General features: G+C 37.7%; 1 protein-coding gene across 4 annotated transcripts in view; it reads left to right on the forward strand.

Annotated features, from left to right (window-relative positions):
* XRN1 (5'-3' exoribonuclease 1) overlaps positions 1 to 21207 on the forward strand; it is a 108930-nt gene that overhangs the window by 61763 nt on the left and 25960 nt on the right. For 3 of the 4 annotated variants that reach the window (XM_049867770.1, XM_049867765.1, XM_049867766.1), the window contains exons 30-33: positions 2323 to 2392; positions 5218 to 5425; positions 6557 to 6652; positions 12957 to 13065. In XM_049867770.1, coding sequence (XP_049723727.1) covers positions 2323 to 2392; positions 5218 to 5425; positions 6557 to 6652; positions 12957 to 13065 — 483 coding nt within the window. Of the gene's footprint in view, positions 1 to 2322; positions 2393 to 5217; positions 5426 to 6556; positions 6653 to 12956; positions 13066 to 21207 lie in introns of those variants that run through there. The other variant, XM_049867768.1, reaches the window with a different exon arrangement.

Raw genomic sequence — 21207 nt, forward strand, 5'->3', positions numbered from 1 at the left:
CCTAAACTGTAGAAGAAAATACTGACAATTTGGACTTCATCAAAACAAAAAACTTCTCAGTGTCACAAATGAAAAGCCACAGAAAGCTTAAAGAAATATTCACAAAACATCTAATGAAATTACTTGTATTTGAAATATGTAAAGAATTTTTCTGACTCAGTAATAAGACAAAAACCTAATTTTTAAAGTGGGCAAAATAAGTTAAACATATTTTACCACCAAAGATACATTGATGGCAAATAAAAATCCAAACCAAACTCGTTGCCATCGCGTCGATTCCGACTCATAGCAGCCCTGTAGGTCAGAGTAGAACTGCCCCATAGAGTTTCCAAGGAGCACCTGGTGGATTCAAACTGCCGACCTTTTGGTTAGCAGCTGTAGGTCTTAACCACTGCGCCACCAGGGTTTCTGATGGCAAATAAGCACACAAAAAGATTTGCAACATTATTTTTTAGTCATGGAAATACAAATTAAAACTATAATAAGATGCTATCACACACCAACTAGAATGACTTAAATTAAAAAGACTGAGCATCCCAAGTGTTGGCAAGGATGTGGAGCAACTAGAACTCTCATGCATTGCTAGTGAGAATGTAAAAGGATAAAATCACTTTGGAAAACAGTTTGGCAGTTTCTTAAAATGTTAAGCATTCATTTGCCATGGGACCCAGACATTCCATTTCAGGTATTTACCCAAGAGAAATGAAGGCATATGTCTTCAAAAAGACTTGTTCATGGATCTTGTTAGCGGCTTTATTTGCAGTAACCAAAAAACTGGAAACAATTCAAATGACCATCAGCAAGTGAATGGATAAGCACATTGTTGGATATTCATACAACGTAATACTTCCCAGCAATAAAAAAAGAACAACTTACTGATACATACAACATGGGGGGCTCTCAAAATAAGTATGCTGAATGAAAGAAGTCATACCAAAAAAATGTATATACTTATATGATTTCATTTATATACAATTTTGCAAACTAATCTATGGTGACAGAAAGTACATTTTTAGTGGTTGAGGAAGGATTACAAAGATTACAAAAGGATACAAGGATACTTTTGAGAGTGCTTATCTTAACTGTGATGGCTTCTTGATTGTATGCATATGTTACAACTCATCAAATTGTATATTTTAAATATATGCAGTTTATAATGTGTCACTTATACCGCAGTAAAGCTATAAAAAACAAAAACAAAACAGTGCATTCCCTGTCCAGTGCTGTCGAGTCGATTCCGACTCATAGGACAGAGTAGAACTCCCCCGTAGAGTTTCCAAGGAGCACCTGACGGATTCAAACTGCCGACCCTTTGGTTACCAGCCGTACGTAGCATGTAACCACTATGCCACCAGGGTTTCCGCGCATTCCCTAAGACCCAGCAATTTCACTTCAGCCCTAGGGAAACAATCACTTGTCTAAGGATGCATTTATTTACAGGCTGTTCATGGTAGTGTTTATAATACCAAAAAGTCAGAAACAAGCTCAATGTTCATTAGCAGGAGAATGGATAAATGATGGTATTTCCATAAATGAAATATTGTACACCCAAAAAACTGAATGAACACATATCAAATAGGTAAATCCCACAAAAGAATGTTATACCAAGTAAAAGTAAGTTGCAGAATGTATTCTCTATGATACGTATATAACGTTTAAAAACTTGCAAAATAATACTACATATTTGGTATATGTACAGTTGTAGTAAAAGTATGAAGAAATGTATAAACCCATTGCCACTGAGTCAATTCCGACTCATAGCAACCATATATAGGAAAGAGCAGAACTGCCCCATAGGGTTTTCAAGGAGCAGCGGGTGGATTCGAACTGCCGATCTTTTGGTTAACAACCATAGCTCTTAACCACTGCGCCAGCATGGCTCCAAAAATGTATAAATCCGATGTGGTTGAGTCGATTCAGTCTCATAGTGACCGTGTAGGACATAGTGGAACTGCCCCATAGGGTTTCCAAGGAGTAGTTGGTGGATTCTAACTGCCCACCTTTTGGTTAGAATCCAAGCACTTAACCACCGTGCCACCAGGGCTCTCCAAAAATGTATGGGAATCATAAGTTCAAATTGAAGAAAAAGAGGTTAGTTGGGAAATGGGGCACACTGGTTTCCTAGAGTACTGGCTCTGTGTTTCTTAGTCTAGGTGGTATTCATTTTATTATTATAATACCATTTTTCATGTCCAGAATATCTTGTACAAATTTTGAAAATAAATGCTTTTGAGCACTTCAAAAAATGAGCTGCTGATTTGTCGTCATGTGTTTTTAATCTCCCTCCTTGTCCTCCCCTACTCCCTTTGTCTCTTTTAATAGCTAATAGAGAGGCTGATGTACTATTTGAAGTATTATTTGATGAAGAATTTCCTGGAGGTTTAACAATAAGGTTTGTATTTCCAGATGATAATTGCTCTTTGTGAGTGTATCTATGTGGTTATATTTTACATGATATTTTTATTTTACTTATTTCTTTATTTATCTACAATTTGACTTCATATTATTTGCAGGACATCAAACTTGGTGCTAGGGATATAACTGTGAATAAAACAGACATGATTTCTACCCTCATGGAACTTTCAGTCTAATGGAGGAGATAATTAAGCAACTGATTACAATGTTAATTATTTAGTTAAAGTACAATCAGTGCTGGCAAAGAGAAGTGCAGGTTGCCGTAACAGTATGACTGCCCTGATAGTGCCCGAAAGGCTTGTTTGAGGAGGTGATATTTTAGATGGGACTTGAAAAATGAACCAGCCCTGGTGGCGCAGTGGTTAAGCATTTGGCCAGTAATCAAAACGTCAGCAGTTCAAATCCACCAACTGCTCCTTGGAAACCCAGTGGGACAGTTCTACTCTGTCCTGTAGGGTCGCTATGAGTCGGAATCGACTCGACAGCAGCAGGTTTGATTTTTTTGGTTTAGGAGAAGAGGGAGAAGAGTGAAAAGTGTCTCAGGAAGAAGGGATAACATATGTAACCAAGGGCATTTTCACTCATTCAAGAAACCAAAAGAATGCCAGCGTGGCTAAGCCTCAGAGACTAAGGAAGAGAGAAGAGCAGTGCCCATACCGTGTAGGGACTTGTAAGCCGTGGGTGAGACTTGAGTATGTTTTTGGGAAGCACCCAATAAAATGGAAGATTAAAGTTAGAGGAGAAAGTATCACGACAGAATGAGAGGCATCGCGGTATAGTAAAGTGAGGCTCTCCTACCTATAATTTGTGTTTCCTTGGATAAGTTAGTTGGAAGCATCCTGACCCTTAATTTCTTCATCTGTAAGGAAGATACATACTTCAGCAGGTTGTTGTGAGGATAGAATAAAATCCTTTCCACTTGTCCTTCCCCTTCTAAAAATTAGCTGGAAATCTAAACAGAATTTAGCTTAATTTTTTTTTCTTCTCTGTTTTTATTAATGGCTAATTAAAATTAAAAAGTAGTTACTCTTGTTGAACCTCCTTGCCTAAAACTACAGTCTTCAGTCCTTATCTACCACCTGTCTGTCAGTTTTTGGTACTATGGTGGCTTACATGGTGCTGTGATGCTGGAAGCTATGCCACTGATATTTCAAATACCAGTGGGTTACCCGGGGTGGGCAGGTTTCAGCGGAGCTTCCAGACGAAGACAGACTAGAAAGAAAGGCCTGGCGGTCTCTTTCCAAAATCACAGCAGAGTATTGTCCAGTACAGTTAGTGCTGGAAGTTGAGCTGCTAGGTTGGGAGGCACTCAAAATACACAGTGACCACAGCAGTGGACTCAAGTATACCAATGATCGTGAAGATAGTGCAGGACCAGGCAGTTTCATTCTGTTGTACATAGGGTCTCCATGTGTCAGAGCCAACTCAACAGCAATGACCAGCCAACAACAAGCCTTATACCAAGTGGTCACCTTGAGAACGCTGAAGGTTTTGCAATTTAGATATGTCTGTTACCTAAAGACTTTATCTTGTCTATACTCTTCACATGCTGTAGCAGAGTCTGGATCCCGTGTTTGATTTTATTTTTCATGAAAATGTTGACTTACAATGTTAGTCAACCAACTTTCAGAAACTTTTTTAATATGATTAACTTTATTCTCGGTGTCTTTTTTTCCATCCCAGGTAAACAGAGTGAATTTCTTGACTGATGGAATATGTAACAGAGGGCTGTGTAAAAAATTACCTTCTTGTGCTATAAAAAAAAAAAAAAATTTTTTTTTTTTTTTTTTGTGCTATAGTCATTCCTATAACGCACAACCTTCAGTAGATGTACCTGGCAACCTTGAGCTTAGAAAGATTTCTCATAAAGTAATTCTCCTTTTCCATGGTCTTAACAGTATAAGCAAATCGTATTCTCAGAAAAAATTAGGTGATAGAACTGAAAACATTTGACAAGAGAAGGTGTATTTTAATATCCTAATGCATTTATCGAGGCCAAAAGAGAACACAAGCCCTTGTCTCTTAAGCCTTCCCAGCTCCAGACCCAGAACTTTAAGGATAAAAGACTAGACTCAATAAATGATCAAGAGACAAAATTAACATTTGCCTTGTTGCATAGGTTGAGCTGCACTGAGAATGGCTTCATACCTTAGGTAGTTCCTGGGCTTTCTTAGACCACACTGTGCAAACCACAATTTTTTAAAGAAGTTTGGTGTTTAATTCATAAATTTCCAGTTATGCTGAGTTATTAAGTTGTAAGCTTCTTAATGACAAGCTGTTACAGTTCTTGCCTCCCTTCGTTACAGCAAACACGTACACGTACGTACACGTACGTACACCTACACCTCTAGAACAGGTTTTTTTCTCCCCATCTGGTAAGCACTGGGTATAGTCTGTTAGTGAGTAACTTCAGAAATGTAATTGAGATTTGTCTATGAGTTCAAGTTCCTCTGCTGAATTTTAAAATAATGTTTATTAATCCTGATGATAGACTTGTTGGGTGCCGTCAAGTTGATTTTTGACTCGTAGCGACCCCATGTGACAGAGTAGAACTGCTCCATATGGTTTCCTAGTCTGTAATCTTTACAGAAGCAGATGACCGGGTGTTTCTCCTTTGGAGCTGCTGGGTGGGTTCAAACCGCCAACCTTTCAGTTAGCAGCCAAGCACTTAACTCATGTGCCACCAGGGCTCCTTGATGATGGTCTGTCCCCCCTCAAAACTTGATTTTTCTGCTCCCTATTTTTTTTTTTTAGCACATCTAGTATTATTTTCCTCTGACTCTGATACAACTTTATTTTTAGATGCTTACCTGGTAGAGGTTATCGACTGCCAACAAGTGCCTTAGTGAACCTTTCTCACGGGAGCCGCTCCGAAACTGGAAATCAGAAGTTGACAGCCATAGTGAAACCACAACCAGCTGTGAATCACTACAGCTCAAATTACTCAGTTTCATCTGGGCATTTGGGAGGCCTCAACCATTCCCCTCAATCGCTTTTTGTTCCTACTCAAGTAAGACCCCCAGTTTTTGATAGCCTTCTACCCTCGTTACAAATCACAGGTGTGCTTTGTAAGCATAGTTGTTGAATTACTAACTAAAAACCTAATTTGACTTAGTTTTCCTTATTCAAAACATTTGGTTCAAGTCAATTTCAGATTTTTTAAATTATAATAATTGATAGCATTCTAACTCTATTATAAAATTACAGTTACATTAAAGAAGAATGCGTTTTGTTTAAATAATGAGCTTGAGACTGTGCGTATTTTCTCGTGTATTTACTTTTCAAATTAGCATTTAAGTTTTTTACCTACACAGTAGTTTAAATGCCCCCATGCTATCTGCTATGAATGACATAAATTTGAAAGCCAAAAGAGAGACAACTAAATCATGTTTATCAAAAGCAATTTTCACACTGAACTGTACAGGTAAAAAATGTTGAAAGGGTAAATGTTTTGTTATAAATATTTTTACCACAATTTGAAAAAAACAATTGTCAAGTTTCTACCCTTTAACTGATGGGTGGTTTCCTTTATTTCATCTTTCTGGGGACAAAAATTGAGTTTTCTTTTATCAGACACTTTATTTGATTCTGTGGCCCCAGATCTTTCACTTAACCAAATTTTTTCACCCCAAATAACACATGTTTATTGTAGAACAATTAGAGAACATAAATAAGTAGGCAAATAAAAAGCCTCTGAAATCTCATAGTAACCACTGTTAAATTGTGGTGCAAGCTTTTCTAGAGTTTTGAATCTGCATAAAATCACTTCCTTACAAGTAATAGCTGATTTGTTAACTATTAAGTTACTTCTGTGTGCACCAAAGATTTTTTTAAATAAAGTCTTTAGATGTTACTTTGAATATGGTAATATATTAGTAAATTAGGAGATAAATCTGTTGGTCAAGGATAATCTTTTGTAGTATTTGTTGTACTTTGAATAGTTTTTTAATAAAACCATTAAATACCAGTTGCATGTAAAGAAGATTACTTTCATGCCAATAGAATATTTCTATGTACAGTACAATTCTGTACTGTGTTGTAGTTCTATAGAATAAATTATTTAGTGAATAAATTATTTGATTTTTAATATGAACCTTTTTTCATATTTTATATCCTTATGAATTTTTTTGTATTTTGCCAGGTACCTACTAAAGAAGATGATGAATTTTGCAACATTTGGCAGTCCTTACAAGAATCTGGAAAGTCTCAACACTTTCAGCCAGCTATTCAAGAGAAGGTTAGTTAGTGCACTTTGTTTGATGGACAGTTAATTTAAAGAATAAATATTTTTATATTTCTCTTTTAAGTATGCAAGGATTATTTTTTCCTTAAATCTCATAAAAAATGAAATGACAGTTTTGACCATAAATTTACATATTTCTCAGACATATATAAAAATTTTGGACCTGTGTGTAAGAATATAGATAATTTTTCTCTTAGTGTTTGGATTTTTTTTTTAACTTGTTTTCAAAATTATAATAACTATAATTTTAAGGAAACCCTGGTGGCGTAGTAGTTAAGAGCTTTTAATAGCATTCATTGAAGTATTTGTTTCCATTTGAGTTTATAGTTTTCTGCTGGCAATTGATTGTAAATCTGAATGAGCAAATTCGCATTCCTTGGTAGAGATTAAGAAAAGAAATTCTGCTGAAAGAGTAGAAACTTAGCCAGAGAGAGGAGGAGGAAAAGGGATGAATTCCTACTACATTTTTTGCTAGTTACAGTCCTACCTTCTCAGCTCAGGCTCTAGAAGGAGGGCCTCATTTATTCTAATGTGTGTCAAGAGCTGAGCTAAAGAGAGCTATCTCCCAGTGTCCAGGTAGTCAATTAAGACAAGCCAAACTGAAATAACAATTTACTCACTTCAGTAGTAAAAGCAAGGGGCCAGAAAGAAGGTACTGGCTCCCCCAGTATTCTATTTTTCACCAACAGAATGCACTGGCAAGGGTCAGATATATTAGTGCAGACAGAGGGGATCATCTCACTGCTGAAGGAGCCCCAAACAAAAGACTTACCATTTTATGGCCCAGGGGCCAGAGTCGGGTAGGGAGGGAGAGAGGAGGTAGGGCTAGGAGTAGACTGAGTAAAAACGGAGAAAAGGGTCTTCAAAGTTCCCCATAAGGAGGTCTCAACAGAGGTACCTGTGAAGGGCCAAGGGCCCCTCAAATAGAGGCCTCTAAATAGAGACATTTGGGCTAAGAATGGTGATAAATGTAAATGAATGGCTAGCCTGGGGAGGGGAAAGAAGGGAGGCACTTGAGTACTTAACTGTAAGTCCCTCCAGACTCTGTACCAAGTCTGCTGTGGATAGGGCAATTTTCCCTCATGAGACCTGCCTCTAGCCTTTGTAATTGCCTATGGTCGGCCCCAAAAGATCGCACATGGGATTTTGGCCTGGAACCTGACTCCTCAGTACCCTCCAGTAATACAGGCATTAAGGAGCCTTGGTGACACGATAGTTAAGCTCTCAGCTGCTAACCAAAAGGTCAGTGGTTCGAACCCACTGTGGGAAAAAGATGTGGCAGTCTGCTTCCGTAAAGAACACAGTCTGAGAAACCCTATGGGGCAGTTCTGCTCTGTCCTACAGTCATTATTGAGTCAGAATCAACTCAAAGGCAACAGGTTTTGTTTTGGTTTCGGAATGTTGTCATTATCAGAGCTGGGGGGAAAATAGCAAAGAGAATGATGGTAAAAACATAAAAAGAATTATGAGACCCTGGTGGTGTAGTGGTTAAGAGTTTGGCTGCTAACCAAAAGGTCAGCAGTTTGAATTACCAGGCGCTCCTTGGAAACCCTATGGGGCAGTTCTACTCTGTCTTATAGGGTCGCTATGAGTCAGGATCAACTCGATGGCACTGGATTTGTTTGGGTTTGTTTTTTTTTTTTTTGATGACGATGTACAGTTCTCCTCTGTTAATAATTAAAAGCCTTCTTTATATCATCCATAAATTTTTTCTACCTAAATGTAATCCATATCCAGATTTTCAAATTCTCTTTTCGTCTAATTTATTTGATACTGCTAGCCACTCATGTGTCAGGAATTCTCCATTATCATTCATTCATTCACTCAATCAGTACATATTTACTGAGTGCCTACCATGTATTTGCCAGGTGTTGCTCTGTGCAGTGAGAATATAGTAAATAAAACAAAAATCCTGGGCATCATAACAGTTTGTATTCTAGGGAGGACAGGGCAATAAACAAGATAAGTAAATTGCATGGTATATTAGAAGATAATATGTAAGTTTGAGAACAATTCAGGGAAGAGGAGTGGGAATTAGGGTGGGGTGGTGAGATGTTGCAGTTTTTAATGAAATGATCAGGTGTCATTTGAGCAAAGGTTTGAATGAAATAAGGAGTAGGGTATGTGAAAGGAGAGTATTCCAGACAAATTCAGAGGTGGTCCTTGGGTGGGGGAAGTGGGGAGCATGTGTGACATTCTCAAGGAAGAGAAGGGAAACTGTGATGGCTAAAGGATTAGAGTGAGCAGTAGGAAATGAGATTAGAGCCGCAACACATCAGCCTAATGTAGGACCTTGTAAGCCATTATTTAGATATTGGCTTTTACTCTGAGTCAGGTGGGAAGTTAATGGAGGATTTTGAGCAGGGGAGTGACATGATCTGACTTACATTTTAACAGGATCACTCTGCCTGTTCTCTCGAGAATGGACTGTAGAGGAGCCAAGGTAGAAACAAATTAGTTAGGAGGCTCCTGAAATCATCAGGGTGAGAGTTGATAATGACTGGACCAAGGTAGTTGAAGTTTGTGAGAAGTGGTCAAGTTCTAAACATTTTGGAAAGTAATTCTTCTGCCAATGAATTGGGTGTGAGTGTGAAAGAGAAAGAGAGGGGCGTAAAGGATGTGACTCTTACAGTCTGAGTAACTGAAAGGATGGAGTGGCCATTGACTGAGATGGGAAGATTGCAGGCCAAGCTGGTTTGTGGGTGAAGATCAGGAATTCAGTTGTGGATTTATATATTTGGACAAAGAACATATATGTTATTTAAAGCCAAGGAAGTGGGTATAGATAGAAAAGAGGTCCAATACCTGAGCCTTTGAGCATTTCATCTTTAAAGAGTCAGAAAAATTAGGTGAAACTGACAAAGAACACTGAGTAGGAACAGCCGATGAAACAGGAAAAAACGAGGAGAGAGTGGCGTTCTAGATGGCAAGTGAAAAATGGATGTCAAGGAGAAGTGAGTGATCAGCTCTGTCAAACTGTTGGTGGATCAGTTAAGATGAAAACTGAAAGTTGACCCTCGGGTTTAGTGCATGAAGGTCATTGGAAGGCTTGACGAGCATTTTCAGTGGAGTGGTGGGAATAAAAGATAAATTGGAGTGGGTTTAAGAGACAAGGGGAGAAGAGAAATTAGTGGCAACAAACGCTTTCAAGGAGTTTTGCTCTAAAAGGAAACATTCCCCTGAGTCCCTTGTTGCCTTAACCAGCTTCTTTATTAACTCCTCTTCCAACCTGTCACTAGAGACTGTACCCCAAAACTCAGTATCAGCTTAGTTTCTTTTTCCTTCTTTTGCCTTTTTTCTCAACCGCTGGCTTCAGCTTTATCATACAATCTATATCTCTAGTTCCAGCCTCAATCAAGATCTAATTCAGTATCTCCAGCTTTCTAGAGCACAGGTATAGCTGAATGTCCTGCCATCACCTCAACCTAAAGAAGTCTCAGATTGACCTCATGTAAAGCGTCTTCTGTTATTCTTGTTTCTGTCGATTACACCACCATTTCCCCAGTAATATATTCTAGAAATCTTCGAGTAAAGATGCTTTGCTTTTTCTTCCTAAAACTTTATTACCAATGAGACCCTACATCTGTTCCTTCCCAGTTAGTTCTCAGTAACAGGACCTTAGATTATCATCTCAGGCTTACGCTAGCTTCCCTTGTGCTCTTCCTGTTTCTTATGTCTTTCCCCTATAGTCTTTCTTATATATTATTGCCTAATTAATCTCTTCTAAAGACTCTTTCACCTGTGTTGGCCCCATGGTATAATTGGGTAGAGCGTCTGGCTAATAAGAGCTCTTGGGTCTGAACTCAGCTTATGCCCGGAAGTAGTGTGGTGTGATAAATGTGGTATTGGGCTCAGAATTAGGAAATACAGGTTTTGTGACTCAAACTGAGCAAATCTTCTGATTTCTCTGGGGCTCTGTCCCCTCATCTGTGAAATTAAGGCATTGGACTTAAATGATGCCTGTGGTCTTTTCCAGCCCTAAAGTAGTTTGTTTCTCTGATACTCTAGAATATAGAGTACTACCTTTTAGTACTACACAAATCCGACCTCAACTCCTCAAACTAATACCTAAGGCCTTCCATAATCTAACCCTGCCTGATTCATAAAAGTATGCCCAACTACTTGGTAAAATAGTCTGTACCAGTCAGATTAGTCTCTTTACTTTCCCTTTTCCATAAACAGATAATTTTCATTTCTGGACATGTACTCTTTTTGTTCCTTCCACTTCAAATGCCCTTTCCTCTCTAACTGCCGAAACCCCCAATTCTGTCATAGTCTAGGTCAAATTCTGCTAGTCATGTTTTCACCCTGTTTCCTTAAGATAGAATCCAGCAACTTGATATTAAGTTTCTCAGAATCTGCTGCGTGCATCTTCTGGTATAAATAATCATTCACACCCACGTTTTATTTCCTTTATGTTCCAAGAATTATGAGCGACCAAATGCAACTCAGATCCTGAAATGTTAATAACGAGACTGGTTTTCATCTGGTGAGCAAATCTTGAAGAGCTCAGCATAATAAAAATATTCTGCCTTTTCTTGATATAACAATATACCCAGTAAAACCCTAACAATATGACTGGCACAAATAGCTTTATATGAATATCAGATAGAAACATGTTTTTGAAAACAGCCCAAAGAACTGTACTCAAAACTAGAATATTTGCTTTCTGATTAAACTTATGGCACACTTTTTCTCAAGTGGTACCATGAACATGGATTTTGAAGTTAGGCAAATCTGAGCTCAGATGTCATCTCTCCCATTACTTAGTTCTCTGACCGGCTTATCACTTTGAACCTCAGTTTATTCATCTATAAAATGGAATCAAGATATGACATAGTATTGTTACGATGATGTTAAGATAATGGATGCAAAGTACATCTTAATGCCTGGCACATATTTCATGCTCACAGAATAGTTGTTCGTACCCATCTTTTGAGCTTGACATTCTAATTCCCTTCCTTGGTATCAGGAACCTCCATAATGCACTGCTGTAGTCCAAAACCTCATCGGTCATTGTACGAGGCTGATAGAAATCTTCTAGCCCTTTTCAACTTCATTGGACCTTCCCATACACTCATGCATATCACAGCTACTTCAGAGCATGTCTGATACCAGCTAGAACGTGAGATGCCTTTATACCCAGTGCACTGTTTCCAGGTGAAAATAAGTAGGACCAGCCCAAAATAAAATTGTGAAATGATTACATTAAACATCTCCAGCCTCCATTTTTGCTTCTTGTTGACATTTCAACTGCCTGGCTTCTTTTTGCCTTCGGGCTTCCTCTCCCTATCAAAAAACAAAGGAATCTGCTACAATCTTTTATATTTATATGAAATTTATCTATACTGTTTTATTAATTCTATCTGTACTTGTACTGGAAATCCTGGCAGTGTAGTGGTTAAGTGCTACGGCTGCTAACCAAGAGGTCGGCAGTTCACATCCTCCAGGCGCTCCTTGGAAACTATCGGGCAGTTCTGCTCTGTCCTGTAGGGTCGCTATGAGTCGGAATCGACTCCACGGCAGTGGGTTTTTTTAATACTTGTACTGTCTCAAGTACAGTTGCTTTATAATGAGTCTTGCTATCTGGTAGTATAAGTCTTCCATAATTTGAAAACTTTGACAATATGAATATTTAACAAAAATTAGGAATCGGGGAAAGAGAAGTGGAAGTGAACGTAAATGGGCTAATAATATTCTTAACTTTCATAGAGTCGGAAATAATGAACTTTAATCACATTTTTATGGAAAACTCTAAACATGATGAAATAGAGAGAATACTATAAATAACCCCCAGATAATCATCCCCTACCTTACACATGGCCAGTTTTGTTTTTTCTATAACTCCCGCTTACGTTCCACTCCAACTTCCCTCAGAGGTGGAATTATTTTGAAGCTAATATAGAGGGATGTTTCTGTTGTGAAAAAATATTTGTCTAAAATTTATTATTTTCTTCCATTTTACTTCTGCATTTGTTACCTCAAAGCAAAATTAAATTTAATACTTTCTCTTGAAAATATCATTTGCGTAAAAAGGTTTTCTATGTCTCTTGCTATCTAATAAATGTCTAGAGAAATGTCTGGAGTGATGGTTGTTATGTTAATGATGGTTCTTTCCGGGTGTTGGGATTTGGGGCGTGTTTTGAAAATTCTCTGTATTTTTCTGCCATTGCTTGACTTTTCTGATGAGCTATATAATTTTTATAAAAATAACATAATTTTTTTTACTAAAATTTGAGGAAACGAAGTAGTGATAATATTAAGATTTTGTTTAATTTATAAGATTTTCACCTTTCAGGGTGCAGTTCTACCTCAAGAAATAAGTCAAGTAACTCAACTTCATAAATCTGGCATTAATGACAGCGGTATACAAGGTCAGCAAAGAAAACATGACCCTCACAGAAAATGTAAGTTTTAAATTAGAAAAATATATTTGCAGTGCTAACTGCTTGCTTTTTTTAATTAATAGCTTTATCAAGGTATAATTTACATACCATAAAGTTTACCTTTTTTAAAGTGTACAATTCAGTGAATTTTTTGTATTTTCACAAAGTTGTGCAACCACTGTCTAATTCCAGAATATTTTCATCACCCCAAAACGAAACCCTGTATTTGTTACAGTCATTCCCTATCTTCTCCTGGCCCCAAATGATGGCAACCACTAATCTGCTTTCTGCCACTATGGCTTTACCTGTTCTGGACAGTTCATACAAATGTAATCATCCAATATGTGGCTTTGTGTGACTGGCTCCTTTCATTTGGCATAATGTTTTCAAGATTCATCCATGTTGTAGCATGTCAGTCCTTTATTCCTTTTTATGGTTGACTAATATTCCGTTCTGTGGATATACAGTCATCCCTCAGTATCTGCAGGGGTTTGGTTCCAGGACCCCCATGGATACCAAAATATAGGAATGCTCAAGTCCCTTATATAAAATGGCATAGTATTTGCATACAGCCTACACACATCCTCCCATATACATTAAATCATCTCTAGATTACTTATAATACCTAATACAGTGTAAAGAGTTGTTGTACTATATTGCTTAGGCAAGGAAAAAAACACTTCATACATGTTCAGTACAGATGCAGCCATTGTAGGCCTAACTATACACTACACTTCAGTAGCAGTGTCAATTTTTTTTTTTTTTTTAATATTTTCCATCTGCAGTTGGTTGAATCCACAGATACAGAACCCACAGATACAGAGGGCTGACTGTACTGCATTTTATTTATCCATTCATGAGTTGATGGATATTTGGGTTGTTTCTACTTTGGGACTGTTATAAACACTGCTGTGAATACTCACGTCTAAGTTTTTATGTGAACATTGGCTTCCAGCTTTCTTGGGTCTATACCCAGGAGTAGAATTGCTGGGTCATATGGTAACTCTAGGTATAACTTTTTGTGGCACTGCCAACCTGTTTTTCCAAGTGGCTGCCCCATTTACGTTCCTGCCAGCAACGTATGTGAGTTCCAGAGTTTCCACATCCTCACCAACACTCCTGTCCTTTTTTTTTTTTTTTTTTAAGTTATACCCATCCTCTTTTTTTTTTAGTGTATCTTCTTTGGCGAGCTATCTGTTCAAATCCTTTGCTCATTTTTTTTTTCAAAATTTAGATATTTGTCTTTCTGTTCTTAAGTTGTGAAAGTTCTTTATTATTTCTAGATATTAGACTCTTACCAGATGTATAATTTGTAAATATTTTTTCCCATCCCGTGAGCTGTCTTTTTACTTTCTTTAGAGTCCTTGAAGCAAAGAAGATTTTAGTTTAGATGAAATTCAGTTTATCTTTTTTTTTTTTTGCTTGCTTGTGCTTTAGATGTCACAGCTTGAGAAGCCATTTCTTAATCTAAAGTCATGAAGATTTACACCTGTGTCTTCTGAGAGTTTTAGTTTCAGCTCTTGAGTTACTTTTTGTATATGGTAAAAAGTAGAAGTCTATAGGCATTCTTTTACACGTGGATATCCAGTTGTCTCAGCACCATTTTTTGAAAAGACTCTTCTTTCCCAGTTCTTCAGTTCTGTTCTGCTGATCTGTGTGTCTGTGCTTACGCCAACAACACACAGTCTTCATTTGTAAGTTTTGAAATTGGAAAGTTTGATTGTTCCACCTTTGTTTATCTTTTTCAACATTATTTAGCCTATTATGAGTCCCTTGCATTTCATATGAATTTTAGGATCAGTTTATCTATTTCTGCAAAAAAGCCAGCTGTGATTTTGATAGGGTTTGCACTGAACCCTGTAGATCGATTTGAGGAGTATTTCTGCCTACAACAATTTTAAGTCTTTCAGTCTATGAACACAAAGTGTCTTTCCATTTATTTAGGTCTTTTTAAATTTCTCTCAGTGATATCTTATGCTTTCCAGTATACAAGTTTTATTTTTTTGTTAAATTTCTTCGTATTTTATTCCTTTTAAGGCTATTGCTAATGGAACTGTTGCCTTAATTTTATTGATTGTTCTGTGTGAGTAAAGAAATTGCAGTGATTTTTGTATGTTGCTCTTGTGTCCTGCCACCTTGCTCAGCTCGTTTATTAGTTCTAGTAATTTGTGTGTGTGTGTGGATTCTGAAAATATAGTTTTACTTCTTTCTATCCTATCTGGATTCCTTTTCTTTTTCTTGCTGAATTGCCCTGGCTACAACTCTAGTGCTGTGCTGAATAGAAGTTGAAGGAATGGGCATCCTTGTATTGTTCCTGATCTTAGGAGGTAAAGCATCTAGTCTTTCATCATTAAGTATGAAATTGTTGTTGTTGTCATTAGGTGCCATCAAGTAGGCTCTGACTCATAGCAACCCTGTGTGCAACAGAACAAAACGCTGCCCGGTTACACGCCCTTCTTAACAGTCATTGCTGTTTGAGCCCATTGTTACAGCCGCTGTGTCAGTTCCTCTCATTGAGGCTCTTCCTCTTTTTTGCCGACCCTCTACTTTACTACCACTCCTCTGTCAGTCAAGGTATGAAATTAGCTGTGGATTTTTCATAGATGCCCTTCATCAGGCTGAGGAAGTTCCCTTCTACTCCTACTTTGTTGAGTGTTTTTATCATGAAAGAGTGTTAGATTTTGTCCAATGCTTTTTCTGTACCTTTCGTAATGATCTTTATCCATTTAATTATTATGGTATATTACATTGATTAATTTTTTTAGTATATTAAATCAACCTTGCATTCCTGGGATAAATCCCACTTTGTCATAATGTATAATCCTTTTTATATGCTGCTGGATTCAGTTTGCTGGTGTTTTGTTGAGAATTTTTACATCTGTATTCACAAGGGATATTGGTCTATAGTTTTGTTTTCTTGAGATGTCTTTGTCTTGTTTTGGTATAATGACTTATAGAATGAGTTGGGAAGTGTTCCCTTCTCCTCTGTGTTTTAGAAAATCTTGGGAAAGATTGGTGTGAATTCTTTACAACATGTGGTAAAGTTCACCAGTGAAGCTATCTAAACTTGGGCTTTTCTTTGTAGGAAATTTTTTTTTTTAATTGTTAATTCAATCTCTTTACTTGTTATAGGTCTATTCAAATTGTCTATTTCTTCTTGAGTCAGTTTCACTAGTTTTCATCTTTTTAGGAATTTTCCATTTCATCTAGGTTATCTAATTTGTTGGCATACAATGCTCATAGTATTGCCTTATTATCGTTTTTATTTCTGTAAGGTTGGTAGTTATGTCCCCCTTTGATTCATGAATTTAGTCATTTGAGTCTGTTCTTTTTTTTTCATAATATACCTAAAGGTTTGTCAATTTTCTTGATTGGTTTCATTTTCTCAATTGTATTTCTATTCTTTATTTATTTTCATTATAGTCATTATTATTTTCTTCTTTATTCTTGCTTTGGATTTAGTATCTTTAAGCGGAAGGCTACGTTATTGATTGGAGATCTTTCTTCTTTTAATATATGTATTTACAGCTATAAATTTCCAGCTAAGCACTGCTTTAGTTGCATACCATAAGTTTTGACATGTTGTGTTTTCATTGTCATTCATCTCAAAGTATTTTTAATTTTCTCGTGATTTCTTCTTTGACCCATTGGTTATTGAACAGTATGTTGTTAATTTCCACGTGTTAGTGCATTCCATAATTTCCTCTGTTAACTCCTTGCTACTTTCATTCCATTGTGTTTGGAGAACGTACTTTGTATAATCTAAATCCTTTTAAATTTATTGCAACCTGTTTTATGGCCTAACGTATGCTCTATTCTGGAGGATATTCCACGCACACTTGAGAAGAATGTTTTCTGCTGTTGTTGGGTAGAGGGTCTTATAGATAGATGTCTATTAGGTCTAGTTGGTTATAGTGCTGTTCAAGTCTTCTGTTTCCTTGTTAATCTTCCGCCAGTTGTTCTATCCATTAATGAAAGTGGGGTATCGAGGCCTCTAATTATTATTGCTGAATTGTCTATTCCTTTCATTTTGTCAGTTTTTATTTCATGTATCTTGGGGCTCTGTTATGTTTTCAATTCCTGTGACTTCTTGATGGATTGATTCTCTTATCATCATAAAATGTCTTTTTTATCACTAGTAACAATTTTTGTGCTAAAGTCTACTTTGTCTGATACTAGTATAGACATTCCAGCTCTCTTACAGTTACCGTTTACATGATACATCTTTTTCCATACTTCTGCTTTCATCCTGTTTGTGTCTTTGAATCTAAAATATGTTTATTGACACAGCATATAGTTCGGCCATTTTTTTTTATTCCATTCTGCCAGTATCACCTTTTAATTGAAGTATATAGTCCATTTAAGTTTAATGTAATTATTGATTAGGTAGTACAGTCATGCATCACTTAACATCCATAATATGTTCTGTGAAATAGGACATTACGCGATTTGGATATTGTGCAAACACCTATTATATACAGGCAGTCCCTGTACAATCTGTAGTTACAAACCAACCCCCTTAAAGCCTATTATATTAAAATCTTACGGGAGCCTGCCAGATAAAGCGCAAGAGTGTATCTACTGGATACAGGAGGCTAGCCTTGCCAGGTGGCAATGTGCTGGCTGCCAGATTAGGACTTTGTACATATCCGGGTGCAGGGCAGGGGGGTGCATGGGGGATGCGGAGAGGAGGCTGCAGGGACCAGGCGGGGAGCGGGTGTGCAGGTGCTAGGAGGGCAGCTATGTCTTGTGTAGTTGTCTTCCTCTATTCACCCATTACTGCTTTTTTGTGTTGTTGTTAAATAGATATTCTCTAGGGTACTATTTTTAACTCCCTTGTAATTTTTTTTATTGTATTTTTTTTTAGCATTTTCTTAGCTGTTGGCCTGGGGATTACAATTAACATCTTAATTTATAACAATCTGTTGTTATTGTCATTTGCCTTTGAGTCATCGCTAACTCATGGCAGCCCCATATATAACAAAGAAACATTGCTCGATCCTGCACCATTTCCAAAATCGTTGGTATGCTCAAGTCTCCATTATTGTAGCCACTGTGTATTTTGAGTGCCTTCCAATGTAGGGGGTCATCTTCCACCACTGTATCAGACAGTATTCTGTTGTGATCCATAGGGTTTTCACTGGCTAATTTTCAGAAGTAGAATGCCAGGGCCTTCTTCCTAGCATATCTCAATCTGGAAGCTCCGCTGAAACCTGTCCATCCTAGGTGACCCTGCTAGTATTTCAAATACTAGTGCCATAGCTTTCAACATCATAGCAACATGGAAGCCACCACAGTATGTACAAAAACTGTCAGATAGGTGGGGTATAACAAGCTAGTTCAGATTAATACCAACTTAATAGGTATGGGTTTTGTGAATATAATATCCAAGAAGCTTGGTCCTGTATAGCTCTGTTCCCTCACCCTCTTTGTGCTGTTGTCATATAAATTACATCTTATACATTGTGTGCCCATCAACACAAATTTATAATTTTTGTTTTATTTAATCAGATAAAGAAAAAAGAGTTACAAACAAAAACTACATTTATACTCTATATTTACTGAAGTATTTATCAGAGCCCTGGTGGTACAGTGGTTAAGCATTCAGCTGCTAACCAAAAGGTTGGCAATTTGAATCCAGCCGCTCTTTGGAAACCCTCTGGGGCAGTTCTGCTCAGTCCTATAGGGTCACTATGAGTCGGAACCAACTTGATGGCAACAGGTTTAAGGCATGCCTTCAGAACTCAGCCAGTCAGCTCACAACTCTGCTTTAGCATTCTCTTACTGCTTGCTAAGAGCCTCAAAGTCAGCCAGAAATGAGAGCATAGGGCCTTCTCAAGTATTTCCTAACCATTTGCATAGCCCTGAGCATGCACATAGCTTCTAGATTTCCAGGAATATGCTGGAGCCTTTCAAAGCCTCTGTGGATGTCTCGAAACCCTGGTGGCATAGTGGTTAAGAGCTGTGGCTGCTAACTAAAAGGTCGGCAGCTCGAATCCCCCGGGCACTCCTTGGAAACCCTATGGGGCAGTTCTGCTCGGTCCTTTAGGGTCGCTTTGAGTCGGAACCGACTCGATGGCAATGGGTAATGGACGGACCTCTCAGGAGCCCTCCTGGTGCAACAGTTAAGCACTCGGATGCCAACCGAAAGGTTGGCAGTTTGAGTCCATCCAGCAGCTGGCTCCTTGGGAGAAAGACCTGGCGATCTGCTTTTGTAAAGATTACAGCCAAGAAAACCCTATGGGGCAGTTCTACTCTGTCACATGGGGTCACTAGGAGTTGAAAATCAACTCGACACCATCTGACAACAACAACAAGGATATCTCATTCCCTTGCTTTTCCTTTTAATCATTTTGCTTAGTCTGTTTTTTACCTCAACTGTTACCCATCATGTCAGGCAGCTGTAAAGGTAATCACTGCCTTTTTTTTTTTTTTTTAAATATTACCTCCAGAGAAAAGACTTATTGCGCTTGAACTCTGAATTAGGTCAAATACACAGCCTTGCAACTGGCTTCTTCCAGGAAACTTCCAGACAGGTCAAATAATGACAGTTGTTTGGGAATGACACTTTGAAATAGCTTCTGCCTTATTCTGCGTTCTCTGCCAGCTTCCAGGCTACTGGTTGTCATTGTGGATACAGGGTGCTATTTTTCAGTGCAATTATGGGCCTGGAGAGTGGAGGAAAAGACTAGAATGAGTTCAAATACCGCGAAGTTTGCTGTTCTTACTGAGATTGTTTTTTTCTTGAATAAACATTCTCCAGGTTGCTGCAAGCCATTAGTTAACTTCCATAGTTCTGAATTACTGGTCTGACAATTTATGCCAGCTTTTTTTTTTTTTTTTTTAACCAAAGTGAGATGCAGAACATTTTCTTAATAAACTTTGTTATGCCAGTTGACCTCGTTGTCCCCCCGAAACTATGGTACCCAGGCCCCAGCTACTCTGTCCCTCATAGTATTTGGATGTGTCCAGGAAACTTCTTAGCTTTTGCTTTGGTCCAGTTGTGTCGACTTCTCTGGTACTGTGTGTAGTCCATCCCTTCACCAGAGTTGATCCTTGTCTGCTATCTAGTTAGTGAATTTCTCTCCTCCTCCCTCCCCACCCTCATGGCCATCAGCGAATGCCTTTTTCTGTGTTTAAACCTTTTCTTGAGTTCTTATAATAGTGGTCTCATATAATATTTGTCCTTTTGTGACTGACTAATTTCACTCAGCATAATGCCCTCCATATTCATCCATGTTATGAGATGTTTTGAGGATTCATCATTGTTCTTTACCATTGTGCAGTATTCCATTGTGTGTATGTATCGTAATTTGTTTATCCATTCGTCAGTTGTTTATCTTTTTGCTATTGTGAACAATGCTGCATATGCCAGTTTTCTTATTACTCTTATGGAGGAGAAAAATTTTGGAGGTCCTTACAGCATTGGATCCCTGGTTGCATAGTGGTTAAGGAGCTTGGCTGCTAACCAAAAGGTCGACAGTTCGGGTCCACCAGATGCTCCTTGGAAACCCTGTGGGGCAGTTCTACTCTGTCCTGTAGTTGGAATCCACTTGATGGCCACAGGGTTTTTTTTGTTTACACCATTAGTTTTGTTAATGCCCCCTGACAAACTGCTTCTTGGGATAAATTTTATTTAGAGCAACCCAATTACTTTTTTTGAATGTAAACACTATTAATTTATTCAAAAATATATTATTACAGATTGTTGTTATAAATATGTACAGTTATTTTGTCCATATCCTCTCACGTATTTTATATATTTTTCTTCTCTTTAATTCATTTGGTATTGTCTACTGTGTTCCAGGCATAGAAGGGAATGCAGATTCAGAGATGAGAGTCATCACGCAGTTACTTTCTTTCCCCTGGATCAAAATATTCTCAAATTGCAGAAAATTAATCTGTACATTCAGAATAGGAAACTTTTTTTATTCATTAATTTATTTACTCAGCTGCTATTTATTGAGCTATTAGGTGCCAGACTATGTTCTGGGGATAAATGAGCGAACAAGACAGACAAGTTTTCTGACCTAAGGGTGTTTACATTCTGAGGTGGAGATTGATAGTAGCAAGTAAACAATACATCCATAATCTGAAGTAATGATAAGTGCTATAATGAAAAATAAACAGATTAAGAGGATAGTGTGACAAAGAGTCATTTTA

The sequence above is a fragment of the Elephas maximus genome, chromosome 23 (assembly GCF_024166365.1).
Source record: "Elephas maximus indicus isolate mEleMax1 chromosome 23, mEleMax1 primary haplotype, whole genome shotgun sequence".
NCBI classification, from domain to species: domain Eukaryota; kingdom Metazoa; phylum Chordata; class Mammalia; order Proboscidea; family Elephantidae; genus Elephas; species Elephas maximus.